The 15,023-nt window shown below is 39.3% G+C and overlaps 1 protein-coding gene across 1 annotated transcript in view; it reads right to left on the bottom strand.

The window, feature by feature from the left end:
* Positions 1–15,023, bottom strand: part of cntnap5a (contactin associated protein family member 5a) — a 246,642-nt gene that overhangs the window by 179,709 nt on the left and 51,910 nt on the right. Inside the window, exon 2 of the mRNA XM_022679490.2 lies at positions 6,203–6,313. Within this exon, the coding sequence (XP_022535211.2) occupies positions 6,203–6,313 (111 nt within the window). The remainder of the gene's footprint in view (positions 1–6,202; positions 6,314–15,023) is intronic.

Below are 15,023 nucleotides of genomic sequence, written 5' to 3'. Positions count from 1 at the left end.
GGAGTGTCCTGTGGGCAGTGTCCTGTGGGGAGTGTCCTGTAGGGAGTGTCCTGTGGGCAGCGTGCTGTGTGCAGTGTCCTTTGGGCAGTGTTCTGTAGTAAGTGTCTTGTGGGCAGCATCATTTGGGCAGCATCCTGTGGGATGTACCCTGTGTTCAGTGTCCTGTGGGCAGTGTCCTGTGGGCAGTGTGCTGTGGAGAGTGTCTTATGAGCAGCTTCCTGTGGATAGTGTCCTATGGGCACTGTTCTGTGGGACAGCATGCTGTGGAGAGTGTCCTATGAGCAGCATCCTGTAGAGAGTGTCCTATGAGCAGTATCCTGTGGAGAGTGTCCTATGAGCAGCATCCTGTAGAGAGTGTCCTATGAGCAGCATCCTGTGGAGAGTGTCCTATGAGCAGCATTCTGTAGAGAGTGTCCTATGAGCAGCTTCCTGTGGATAGTGTCCTATGGGCACTGTTCTGTGGAGAGTGTCCTATGAGCAGCTTCCTGTGGATAGTGTCCTATGGGCACTGTTCTGTGGAGAGTGTCCTATGAGCAGCTTCCTGTGGATAGTGTCCTATGGGCACTGTTCTGTGGAGAGTGTCCTATGAGCAGCATCCTGTGGATAGTATCCTATGGGCACTGTTCTGTGGAGAGTGTCCTATGAGCAGCATCCTGTGGATAGTGTCCTATAGGCACTGTTCTGTGGGCAGCATGCTGTGGATAGTGTCCTGTGAGCAGCATCCTGTGGATAGTGTCCTATGGGCACTGTTCTGTGGGCAGCATGCTGTGGATAGTGTCCTGTGAGCAGCATCCTGTGGAGAGTGTCCTATGAGCAGCATCCTGTGGAGAGTGAACTATGAGCACTGTTCTGTGGAGAGTGTCCTATGAGCAGCGTCCTGTGGAAAGTGTCCTATGAGCAGCGTCCTGTGGAGAGTGTCCTATGGTCACTGTTTTGTGGAGAGTGTCCTATGGGCACTGTTCAGTGGGCAGCATGCTGTGGGGAGTGTCCTGTGGGCAGCATCCTGTGGGCAGCATGCTGTGAGCAGTGTCCTGTGGACAGCTTGCTGTGGGGAGTGTCCTGTGGGCAGCTTGCTGTGGGGAGTGTCCTGTGGACAGCTTGCTGTGGGGAGTGTCCTGTAGGCAGCTTGCTGTGGGGAGTGTCCTGTGGGCAGCTTGTTGTGGGGAGTGTTCTGTGGACAGCTTGCTGTGGGGAGTGTCCTGTGGGCAGCTTGCTGTGGGGAGTGTCCTGTGGACAGCTTGCTGTGGGGAGTGTTCTGTGGGCAGCTTGCTGTGGGGAGTGTCCTGTGGACAGCTTGCTGTGGGGAGTGTTCTGTGGACAGCTTGCTGTGGGGAGTGTCCTGTGGGCAGCTTGCTGTGGGGAGTGTCCTGTGGGCAGCTTGCTGTGGGGAGTGTCCTGTGGGCAGCTTGCTGTGGGGAGTGTCCTGTGGACAGCTTGCTGTGGGGAGTGTCCTGTGGACAGCTTGTTGTGGGGAGTGTTCTGTGGGCAGCTACCTGTGGGCAGCGTTATGTGTGCAGCGTTCCGTGGACAGCATTCTGTGGGCAGTGTCCTGTGGTCACTGATAAGGGACTAGAGGATGATCAACACAAACAGTGCAGCAACAGATTCAGAGCTTCTGTCTCTGACTTTACTTAATCTACAAGGAGGAGAATCAGTAGGTAGGAATGTCTAATAGAGTGAAGGACAACGACTGAGCACAGTGTTTAAAAACTCCAGCAGCACTGCTGTATCTGATCCACTTATACCATCACAACACACAGCGTTTCTCAACCAGGGTGCTGTCGAGTTTTCATAGAGAATAACCAACCCAACTAATAATAGTTGCTCTGTGGTGGTCTGTGCTGTGGGGTTCTGATCACTGAATAGCAGGGTGAACGGAGGATAATAATAAAGTTTGCAGAGAATCAGTTACAGGACTGCATTCTGTAATTATAGAACTACAAAGTGCTATATATGATCAGTGGAGCTGAAATTCAGTACTGTCCTTTTATAGAACGTTTTTAAATGCTGCCCACAGTGAAGCGACCAATAGCGTACAGACAACTCCAGCACTTTATCTTGGAGTGTTCACTTCCTGTCTGTCACTTTCTTTCTACTACAAACCGCTGTGTCTTTCAGAACAGCACGATGCTGCGCTCACAGTTTTGGGCCTGTGCCAGATAGCCTGCTTTATATGTTGAAGATGAAAAATGCTGTCTGCAGAAGCAAACAGCTGCTTTGAGGATTTCATGCTGAGTGCCTAAGTGTACAGCCATGTGTACAGGGGGGTCGCTCTGCCGAATAGCGTGAAGCTGTAAGACAGCTGTCAGGTGATGTGTTGCTGATTGAGTGTGTGTGTGTGTGTGTGTGTGTGTGTTTGTGTGTGTTGATATGTGTAACAAAGAGAGGACCATCTTATGCTCACCCTGTTTGTTTTAATGAGATAATATGTTGGCTGTCAGGAGTTTATCCTTCTTTTGTTGGTGTAACTGTCTCTACTTTCCATAGAAGACTTACTACTAGATTTTGGAGCATTTCAGTGAGGATTAGCTTGTACTCAGCAACAACAGGGCCAGTGTCCCTGGTCAACTAGGTTAAGATGCCCTAAACTCATCCCAAAAGTACTGAATAGAGCACCATTCCTCCAGAGAACACAGTTCCACTGATTCACATCTCCAGTCTATGCTGGAAAGGCACTGCCAATCAAAAACTGAACCATCAATTTCCATTCATTATCTTTCTCTTCTACTTACATACTACTAAAGTATTATTAAACAAACTAATAACCAATACATATTTACTTTACTGGTATAAAACTCGAAATGGGGATGGGGATAATGCCAGAATTTGGTCATCCCTCTCACTTCTAATATCCTCTCCAGTACCCCTCTAACCTGTCCCTGCAACCATGAAACCTGAAACATTGTAAAGAATAAAAAAAAAAATTGTTCTACTAAGAAGCTGGAGTTAAATATTTAATTGAATTTATTTAATTTAAATGTGTACACAAACACTTAGGTTTGTTCAACTTTAAAACTTAAAGTACTTATTTCCTCAACTGAAATTAACATCTTATCTCTGCTGTTTAATGAAAAACATGTATTTAAATTTTTGCACATTTATAGTTTTCTCCATCATTTTAACCCTGTGGGCCCTATTTTAACTATCTGTAGGTGAGGTGTCAACTGCACACCACAAAGCTTGATTTAGGGAATTTTCACACCTGTAGTTTGTTTCTATAGTCCAAATCAGGTTAATGAGTTGTCGACAGGTTAAATCTCTGAGACAACTTTTTGTATCTTTCCCCTGAACAACTATGTTGAACAATCTTTGTTTTTAGATCATTTGAGGGTTGTTTTGATGAGCCCATGATGCCACTCTTCAGAGAAGATTCAAATAGGAGAACAACTTGCAATTGGCCACCTTAAATACCTTTTCTCATGATTGGATACACCTGACTATGAAGTTCAAAGCTCAATGAGGTTACCAAACCAATGTTGTGCTTCAGTAAGTCAGTAAAAAGTGGTTAGGAGTATTCAAATCAATAAAATGATAAGGGTGCCCATACTTTTGCACCGGTCAAATTTTGGTTTAATGCATATTGCACATTTTCTGTTAGTACAATAAACCTCATTTCAATCCTGAAATATTTCTGTGTCCATCAGTTATTAGATATATCAAACTGAAATGGCTGTTATTTAGAACTAAAAATCTTTAAGATTAATAGGGGTGCCCAAACTTGTTCATATGACTGTATGTTCACAAGTACAGGGTGGGCCATTTATATGGATACACCTAAATAAAATGGGAATGGTTGGTGATATTAACTTCCTGTTTGTGGCACATTCGTATATGGGAAGGGGGAATCTTTTCATTTTCCATTTTGGATCCAACTTTATTTTTTTAATGGAAAGAGGGTCATGTGACACATCAAACGTATTCATAATTTCACAAAAAAAAACAACAATGCTTGGTTTTAACATTTATAAGTGGTCAGAAACTTGTAAATAACTCATAAAAGAATAAAGTTATATCCAAACCAAGCACACCTTTGTTTTTCTGATGTATCACATGACCCTCTTCCCACTGAAAAAACTAAAGTTGGATCCAAAATGGCCGACAGCAAAATGGCCACCATGGTCACCACCCATCTTTTCCCCCTCCCATATACTAATGCGCCACAAACAGGAAGTTAATATCACCAACCATTCCCATTTTATTTAGGGGTATCCATATAAATGGCCCACCCTGTGCATTTGCTATTATAACGACGCAGGAGGCAGATGTGAAAATAAACTGTTGGCGAAGTGTAAGATAGCAGTGAGCATTGCAATGGTAGGTTGAGTGCTTTATACAAGCTGTTATAACCATTATAACTGAATTATTCATAAATAAAGCAATATCAAATTGAATCTGGACCTTGAATTTAAATCGAAACAATTCTGTAAATCAGTGGTGAAATCCAGCCCTACTGGCCACCCCCATCACTACAACCAGCCTGAGAAACATCTGCTCTCCCAGTGTTCCTCCTGACATCAGTGGTAATACGAGGGCTGGCTGGAGTAACCGCCTCTAATCTTCTGGGAAGGTGTTACAGTAGTTGTTGCAACACTGGCTGGAGATTATGATTGCATCAAGCCACAGGAGCATTAGTGAAGTCAGGTAATGATGCTGGATGATTAGTTGTGGATCAGGAACTCTGCTCCTTTTCTTTCATCTTCCAGTAATTCCTGAATCTGGTACAGGCGGTACAGTTAATCAACACCTTATGTTTGCTTGTTTGTGTTACGCTTCAGTACTGCTCTTTAGCACTCACAATTATTCACAGCCACTCGCTAGTGTAGAAATCATGTTCTGTTCCCTCGTTTTTCACCAGTAAACGCTTTAGGAACTCGAATGTTTTACAGCAAACACTTCTGTCAAACATTCAGTTATGTAAATATTATGCTACAATATCATTGATATAAAAGGAAGAGTTTCCATTACATTCAGATCTAATATTAATTTGACTAAAATTTTTAATTAATATATTGCGTTTACATATTCATGATTAGGGTGTGAAATATGACCGAAAATTCACATCATAAAAAGGGCATTTCATATCATGTTGATGATATACAGTACCAGTCAAAAGTTTGGACACTTCGTATTCAATATTTCTTTTATACATTATAAATGTAAACTGAAATCATGCAAACAATAATGGAATACAAAATGAATCATGTTGTAACTTAAAAGTGTTAAACAAACCTTTTTTTGTCGCAAAGGCACCTTTATAAGGAGATAGGAAGCCCGAGAACGGGCGGAAAAACGAGAACTGGACCATACTGAATTCTAATTAAATACCCCTGGCATAGAAGATGCTTCTGCTACTTTGTTATATATTCTGCTACTAAGTTGTATGACTGTTTCATAGGCAGGTGTACTAATCCCTTACCTCTGTACTGTATTAAAAAAAAAAGCATAGTCTTAATAACTGGTTATTGTTATGCTTAGTTAAATTACAAGAGATTTAGGAGAAAAAAACACAAACCCTAGGCTTAATATGACTGGTTGTAGTTTGCACTTATTGTTTGCTCTATATAAGACCTAGAAAAGTTTTATTTTTATTTTTTTATCTTATTTTTATTTCTATTTCCTATAAAATCAATGTGTAAGAGAAACCAGTCTGTTAATTGTGCGTTATATGATTTTGCCAAATAAAACTCTAGTTTTCAAGCCATTTTTCATTTTTGACGTTTTCTTTAAAATTTTATTTTTAAATCTCGTCTCGTCTCGTTCTCGTGAACCCAATATCGTGTCTCGTCTCGTCTCGTGAGATTAGTGTCTCGTCACACCCCTATTTAATAGTGTTTATTTTCTTGTCCTAGTTTTTGGTTTGTCTTGTTATGTCTAATAAAACCGACTTGCATTTGCATCCGGCCTCCTCCTCCGTGTTACAGTTGCACATAAGTTCAAGAACCCACAAGTTAACAGGATCTCAGATAAGAGCACCTAAATGCTTCACAGAGCTGGTTGGTTTAACACTTTTAAGTGTTCATTTACCGTGTAGGAAAAAAATAAAAACATTGAATGAGAAGGTGTGTCCTGACTTTTGACTGGTAATGTATATCAACATTTTATTAAACCCCTAAACAACAATGCACTGCAACAATTGTATTGGTGTAATGATGTAATGTGATGAAGCACTGTTCGAAAAACAGCACAAGCAGCATGCACTCACCGTCTCTTCTGTTCAGCCTGGCGAAGTACGCGGCCCGACTCTCTGAGAAATGCGAGGAGCTCTGGAAGGACGCTGCAGGCAGTCCCGACGTTAGCGATCCATCGCAGCTATCTGAGTGCGAGAATGAATTAATGTTAGAGAAAGCGCAAAAGAGAAATCAAAACGAAGTTCATTACCAAGCAAACATGAGGAGGCCCGAAGGCCACGGAGAGTCCAGCCGTTTCCAATCACCATACATTCTGTTTGATCTTCCACCATCTTTCTATTAACTCCCAGCCACGTGCGTTCCGGTCTCAACTTGTGAAAGTGTTCAAAAGAGCGGCACGGTTGCCGCGACGATGACGACGACGTGCCATGCGGTAGTAAGCATGAAACAAAAGCGTGTAAACACTGCCACTTTGGGATGATGTATCAGCTCGTTGAGGAACACTTTTGTTTAGAAAGCGAGCTCCAATTTATCTCAATGAACTGCATTATGTGTCCGCTGTCTCGGGAGGAGACGCGGGGCTTTGAGGACTGATGAAACAGCCGGGAACCCTCCAGATGACCGACAACAAACTCGCCGCACACTGTTTGAAGTCGTCCGTTCTGGTCTGGAGGGACAGCGGCTCTTCTTTCATCTCCTTCATTGTTAAAGACAAAGTTATTTGGAGTTCAAACAAGAGAGCACAGCCGGCATCTTGTGTGGACCAAAGACGGCTTCGATCCTCGCACGCCCATCACCTCTCATTATTGCCGAGACTTCTTCCTGCCATCGACAGAACGGCAACCTGATAGCGGGTTTTAGAGCAGGTTTTCAGAGAGTTGGAAGGCAAAGGAAGAAGAAATACACAGAGAGAGAAAGACGGATTTCAGAGAACGCCAGGCCGTGTCCATTGACTTGGCAAGGCCAGATGCTCTCGTCAGTCACCTTGTCAGTTTCTCACACTTCACTCATCACTCTCTCACTCCCTCACTCCCTCACTCGTCTCATTATCCCCGTCTCGACTCCGCTGCCTTTCTCTATTGGCCTCATTAGAGCACATCTTTACTTTCCACTCCGACACTGAGGACTGCCTCTCACCTGTGTGAGCAGTTCAGTCCACTTCCAGAGGGGGGTAATGGTCATGTTACTTTCTGCCCTTTTCGAGCCCTTTTGGAACTTCAGTACTTCCGCAGAGCTTCCACAGTTCTGCTGTTTAACCCTTAAGCGTAGAGATACTGCTTTGCTTTGCAGACACGTAGACCTGTCCCAATAAATTTGTTTGTTTGGACGATATACTGCCCTAAAAATCATTTTTATTTTCTTTTAAAAGGTATAACAGTATTATAATTCACAGTGTGAGACAGTATTAAATCAATATTGTATTACAATATTACCAATTTATTTTTTGTAATACTGTATTCTCAATCATCAATCACAGAGAATCAATCTTTAGTTATGATTTACTTTATGTAAAAGGAGAAAACCAGTGGATGTATTGAAACATGATAACAAGTACACACTTTTGTTGAATATCCCATCTCCATTTGCCCCCAGCATTCTGAAATTCCATACTTTTAGCCAATACTCTGAACAGGTTTACAATGATAGTGATAGGGGCATAGCATTGCCCATGTAAAGAAATCACTATTTTTACACCATTAACCAATTTAAAGTAGCTCCAGACTTCATTGGTAGAATTTTGAGGGCTCTGACATTTAAAATGAAGCACTGTGAACTTAGAAAGTGCAGAGATAGTTTATAAAAAACACTGTTTATACACACAGTACCTTCAGGTAGTTCTCTGAGTGAAAGTAACGGTAATTTGACTGATGAGCACAAACAAATAGGTAGGATAAGGAACAGATTGCTAAATGAATTCAGTGGAAATGCATGAATATTATAGAGGTATTTTCAGCAATAGCTGGAATTCATGTATTTCCTCTTTGATCTTGTTAATGGAATGGTGTAAAAATAGCCATTCCTTGCATGGTCAATCCTATGCCCCTAGTACTTGCATTGTAAGGATATTGGAAGGATTGGCTAAAAGTGATTTACTTTAAAGTGCTTGGGCAGACAGATACAAGCTAATATATATATATGCTGCAGAACATAACCCCTTGTTTTTTATAAATAATAAAAATAATAATTATATATATATTTTTATATCTAATGCTTAGGTAGTGTATTTACTGTTTCTTACATCTTTAGGGAAAAGCTAAAAATCTCATTTGAAGGCCAGCCATATCTCCTTCACCATATCTTCCAACTGTAGTGTTGTGAGAGCAGACTTCTCAATCGGGGATCATTGATATTCGGGGAGGAATGGTATCAAAGAGCATTGCTCAGCGTGTCCACTCCACCTGTTCTGAGATTCTCAGTCTGTTCACACCTGGATTTTTGCATGTTTGCCAGTATGTTTGTTGAACTCTTTTTTCTATATTTTGTGTATTTTCTTAAGCGTGTCACAGTAATTATGTTATTGATTTATTCTACAATACTCTGTATGGACGTGACTTCAATTACATTTACTATAATTGTGTTTACTTAATGAGTAAACACATTATAGATGCTTAGTGTGTTAAAATAGTGCACTTTGATTAATAAAGTAGAAGGTGAAGTGAAGAAGTGTGTGATTTGGTACAGAGCATGAATTTCTCCACAGAGAGAGCAGGGCTTGCTATGCTAACAGCTGGGCTCGGCAGGGTAGGAGTGGCAATGCTACCAGTGCCAGTAGCCAAGATCTGAAGGGTTGAATAAAACATATTTTAGAACCCACATCACAGATGTCTTTTATTTACTTTTTACCTTATTTACCTTATTATTATTCCTACAGATAAGATTTAGATATTTAAAAATGTACAGTCAAAGTCATACCATTTTGCAAAATAGGATTATATATTTTACATTAGACAGCCCTGTGAATTTATTTTAATCTGCCTTAACTGTTTATTTACAGGGCTGGACAGTATGGTCAGAATGTTCATCAGAATATTTTTCTTATTTTTTGTCAATGTGATTTAATCCCAAAATAAATAACAACAGTATGGAAGTCATAAACATAAAAGTTAATTTTGCAAACTAACCATAAGCTAGAGACCCAAATAAAAATGACTGCAGGATCCTTCATATTTAATAAATTAAAGTAAAATAAGTTAAATTTATTGCAATTTATTTGTGATCTGCTACACTACTATTTAATATGTGTAAAAAAACATTAGGTCTGCTGTAGATTACAAAATCATAACAAGGATAACAACAGGAAACATACAGTAATCTCTGGATTTATATCATACATGAGCTAAGCTCACTACTCACTACTGACTACTGATCCACAAATACAGAATTCCTCCACACGTTACACAACGCTTAGACACCCTCCCCCTCTCCACACCTAAAAGATTGGACAGCGCAATGGTTGTTACTCAAATCCGACTGGACAGCTGAGACATGGTGGATTACTTACAGCCGTTCTGCAGTCAAAACTTGTGCTTAAAGAAAGGGCTGACAGGCCGAAGAGCCGTACGGGGATGATTTCAGCAGCCGCTGCCTGAATCGAGCATCAACTGTGCTCACAGCTAAACAAGGCCAGTATTGGCTTTATTGTCAGACTGTCTGTTGCTCTAGATCGGTGAATAAAAAGGGAAGGATGTGCTAGACGAAGGCTTTTGTGCATGAGGTCTTTTGTGATTTCTGTATGAGGATGTGAATGAATCACTGCTTTAAAGAACTAAACTTCATATTCAAACATACACAGAAATACACTGTAATACAAAGGCATGCAAATAAGTTCAAAGTTCCCATTATTATCAATATTAACGCATAGCCTCAGGAGTCTATATGTCTGGATTTCCACAAGGCCAAATGTTAAATATGAAAGATTTCTTCACAATTCACAATTTCAGGCAAGTTTATCTTTTTATTCCTTTTTCTTTTACTGTTATGAAGTCGGGCTGAGGCAATCATCAACACATGAAATGTCCTCATTTATAAGTGCGTTTATGCCTTGACTTGTTGTACAATACCTGAACATGACCTCAATCAATTCTGCTGACCTCAATATTGCATATTATATTTTTATTAGCAAAGAGAGCCCATTAATTTAAATTATTATAATGAGTCAGCATGCTGACTTTTATTTTTTAATTAGCTGTTGCATGGTAGCCACAGAGATGTAACAATTCCTCCATCTGTATCAACTTCAAATGATCAAACGATCCAACGTTGCACATGTTTTTTTATGTGTGTTCAAATATTATTTGCATGATTCTTCTCTGTGCTATGCTTTGCTTAAGCTATAGGTGGCAGTACGCTGCTGTTTGCCAAGCACATGCTTGTGTTGAGGGTTACGTAATTCATGCGTCATTTACGAGACGTCCTGATTTTACTGAAGACAAATCTCTTAAAGAAAACCACTGAAAGTTCATACATGCATAACCAATGGATATCCAGTTTATATTATTATTTTTTTACTTTTCTCAATAGTGATAAGAAATTCACGTTACTGTAGTGTAATTTTCAATGGCAGCCTTCGTTATAATGTTGTTTACTACTGCTTACCAAGAGTAGTAAACAAAGCAGCTTTTCTGCTGTAAAGAATTGCAATATGACTGACTTTTGTTTAGCTTACCTCACTTCACTGTATTAATTGCACTTGTTTACAGTATATATTTACTGAGAAGTTTACCGCTTATGATTACACTACATTTGAAATTTAATAATAAAACATTTGAATTATATGAATTAATCTGATTTCGCATTTCGAAATCAGGTTAAACCGAATCGTATCATGACGTATTTTGAGGAATCGATCATTATTGTATAATTGACTAAAAATGATAGTTAATCTTGTGATTTACACCCCTAGTTAGCCACAATTAGAGGTGGGAATCTCTAGGCACCTTAAGATTCAACTCAATTATAATTCAACTCAATTATGATTGCAATGCGATTATAAAATGCATGTCAATGCATCTTGATGATTTGAAGTATTTGAAATTATCCATAATTAAGTAACTTATTTATACATATTTATATATCAAATCAAATGTAATCAATCTGGAAAGCACAAGAACAACATTTGAGAGCACCATCATACAGAACCATCAAAAAAGAAAAAAAAGTGCACTTGTTGCAGCAAATTCTAATTTCTAACCCACTTCTACACACTACATTACATTATATTACATTACATTACATTTGGAAGATGCTTTTGTCCAAAGCGACTTACAACAGTGAAGTACAAAAGTAATAGAAGTTAAAGATAAAAACATCTTTAGATAGGGCTTAAAGGAGGTCAAAGGGAGATAATGGGATAGAGGAGTGAAGGAGGGGAAGAAGGAAATGAGGTTAGAAGTAGTTAGTGTGTTAGAGGTGTTAGGAGAGTAAGTGCTCTTTGAAGAGCTCTGTCTTCAGGAGTTTCTTAAAGATAGTGAGAGATTCTCCTGATCTGGTAGTGGAAGGTAGTTTGTTCAACCATTGGGGAACTCTGTATGAGAACAGTCTGGATTGCTTTGTGTGAATGTTTGTTTGGTAAAGCGAGGCGACGTTCATTGGAGGAGCGCAGCGGCCGGGAGGTAGCATAAGTCTTTAGGAGTGATCAGTGCAGGTAGGAAGGAGCCTGTTCTGTCATCACCTTGTAGGCGATTCTAAGAGCTTTGTATTTGATACAAGCATCAACTGGTAGCCAATGAAGCTCAATGAGCAGCGGGGTGACATGTGCCCGTTTTGGCTGGTTGAAGACCAGACGTGCTGCTGAGTTCTAAATATCGACAACAAGGTTTAGAGTTGCCAGGGTTGAACCAGATTAGTCATGTCATCATGCATTTAAATATATATCGTGCATCATGACACCATTTTCCATTATCCTAATGTAATATTTTTATCATATCATATCATAGTGCTACATTTTCATGCATTGTTACAGAAATTATATACAATATAAAAAAATAAGAATTAAATCAGAATACTATCCATATGGTGTGTACACAGGGCACGAAAATTGCCCAAAGAAGCCCAAACGTTCTGCTCCAGACAAAATGATGATGCCCAGTAGGGAGAAATGGGTTTCTGGGTTATGAAAGGCTGCGCTGAAGGTTATGGCTATGAAAATTATGAGAAATGCCGGCCCATAGTTTGGGACGGCGACTAATCGGGGTTAAAACCCAGTGGGTGTCCTGACTGTATTGTTAAATAAAGAACAGAGGGTCAACGTTTGAAATATGAATGGCTAATGTTTTGAGTCTGCTCTTCATATCTGAACCGATGCCTTTTAATGCTATTGTTCACTATAAAAGAGGCGGGACGGAGCCAGGCCTTCAGTGATGCCTTTCCACACAAAACAAACATGCCAAACCAAGGACAACATCAGTCAGTAATGTACACACAAACACTGCGCTATACACACACCCCGCCGCTCTACCAATCTATAGAGGGGGGGAGGTCACTCTGGGATCACCTTGCCTCGCTGTCCTCAGTACAAAGCTCTCGCGTTTGGAGCCCCACCAAAGATCTGAGGCTGTTTTATGTTCCCAAGGATGAGTACATTTCTAAATCAATTCCGCTGCTAAATAGCAGACCTTCCCTTTTTCCTCTCAGGGCCATTTACTATTCATGTACATTGCAGACTCAATTTACTGCCGTGTTCATTAGCCTGCGTTCAGCTGCCCAGCCTCAGCTACAGTATACAGCAAATTACATCTCATCTGAAAGCAATGGTCCTGAGACGGCGAAAAGAGACACGCTAAGATAATTGAATGTCAATATTTACACATGGGGATTCTTAGCCAACCCAGCCCACCATTGATATGTACTGCTGATGCCATTTCTATCTAAGGTCTATTTTAATGTACAGTACCAGTCATTATTTTTTAAGTCATCCAAGCTATTGAGAAAAACACATGGAATCATTTAGAAGAACATTATTTGTACTGGATTTTCTCAGTCGAGTTAGAGTCACCTGGAATAGCTTTCAGTTAACAGCTGTGCTGCACTTGTTAAGAGCTAATTACTTGAATTTCTTGTCTCTTCATGTGTTTGAGAGCATCAGTTGTAAAGTTGTAAAGAGGTAGAGTTGGTATACAGTGAACAGCCCTATTTGAGTAATGTTGTAATCTACAACTCTGGAAAAACATAAAGAGACCACTTCAGTTTATCTGCTGTTGCTATTTATAGATAGAAGTTTGAGAAAAACATTTTTGTATTATTATTTAAACTACGGACAACATTTATCACAAATTCCAAATAATATATATATATATTTTTTTTATTTGCAGAAAATGAAAAATGGCTGAAATAACAAAAAGATGCAGAGCTTTTAAACCTCAAATAATGCAAAGAAAACAAGTTTATATTCATAACGTTTAAGAGTTCATAAATCAATATTTGGTGGAATAACCCTGGTTTTTAATCACAGTTTTTATGCATCTTGGCATGTTCTCCTCCACCAGTCTTACACACTGCTTTTGAATAACTTTATGTCACTCCTGGTGCAAAAATTCAGGCAGTTAGGCTTGTGATCATCCATCTTTCTCTTGATTATTTTCCAGAGGTTTTAAATTGGTAAAATCAAAGAAACTCATTTTTTAAGTGGTCTCTTTTTGTATATTAAGTCAAGAACTACTCAACTAAGTTAAGAAAAAAAAATGAAGGTCAGTCCAATCGAAAAAGTGTAGTGACAAAGACCATCAAAAACGTTATTGTGAAACTGGCCCTCATCAGGACCACCAGAGGAAAGCAAGACCAAGAGTTATCTCTGTTACACAGGATGAATTCATCAGAGATACCAGCCTCAAAAAACCCAAGTTAACTTGTAAGTATACTACATGATTGCTTATGTGTTCCTTCAAAGTCTGGATGACGTCAGTATTAATTTATAATGTAAAGTACTGTAATTCTTTTTATATAGTTGATTTGAAAAAATCAGGGGGGCAGAGTTTAAAGAAACAGCCAACATTATTAAAACAGCCAACCAAACAAGCATCTAAAACATGGAGTAGATATTTAGTGTCCTTGAGTTTTGGATTGATTGGAGAATTTAGAGCTAGTAATAGGGATGCACTGAATATTTGATAATCATTATTTTGCTAAAAATTGAAAAGTCAGAACAATCAGATTTTGCTTTGTTTTTAAGTCTGCTTGGATATTTAATAATTAGTTTTAAACTATATTTTCATAATTGCTTTTGCTTTGAAATAGGCTATTTAAATTTTTCAAAAACCTGTAAAAAGGAATATTTGGATATTTGGAATTCATTCGACCTTCAGACTTTGCTTTTCTGTTTTTAGCTTCAGCCAAGAATTTCTATTATAGTGCATCCCAACTATTCTTGTGATTCAATGGTAAATATGACAAAAGCAGAATTCACTAAAAGCTAACAAAGATGAGCAGAGGATCTCCAGATTGTAACAAATGTGTGAAAAATGATTGAAATATTGGAAACAAGAAATCTCAGTGTGTGAATATAGAACCAGATGAACAAGAGATTATTTTACACACATTCATCACCAACAAGAGTTATTATATTCACTAATACCACTCACACATTTACTGTACACAACACAAGCCTTGTGTTCACCATGTCCTTTATTACCAACAAACTCTACAATACAGAGTCACTATGTTCACTAATAACACTCACAACTTTACTGTACACAACACAAGCCTTATAATCACCATGTCCAGAAGTTCCACCCACTTCTCTACTAAAATACAGAGTTACTAAATTCACTAACACCACTCACAATTTACTGTACACAACACAAGCCTTATAATCACCATGTCCTCTATTACCAACAAACTCTACAATACAGAGTTACTATATTCACTAATACCACGCACAGTTTACTGTACACAACACAA

This window comes from Astyanax mexicanus, chromosome 11, assembly GCF_023375975.1.
Source record: "Astyanax mexicanus isolate ESR-SI-001 chromosome 11, AstMex3_surface, whole genome shotgun sequence".
Classification (NCBI taxonomy): Eukaryota; Metazoa; Chordata; class Actinopteri; order Characiformes; family Acestrorhamphidae; genus Astyanax; species Astyanax mexicanus.
The sequence above is the reverse complement of the archived record's forward strand: the minus strand, read 5'-3'. Positions and strand labels throughout refer to the sequence as shown.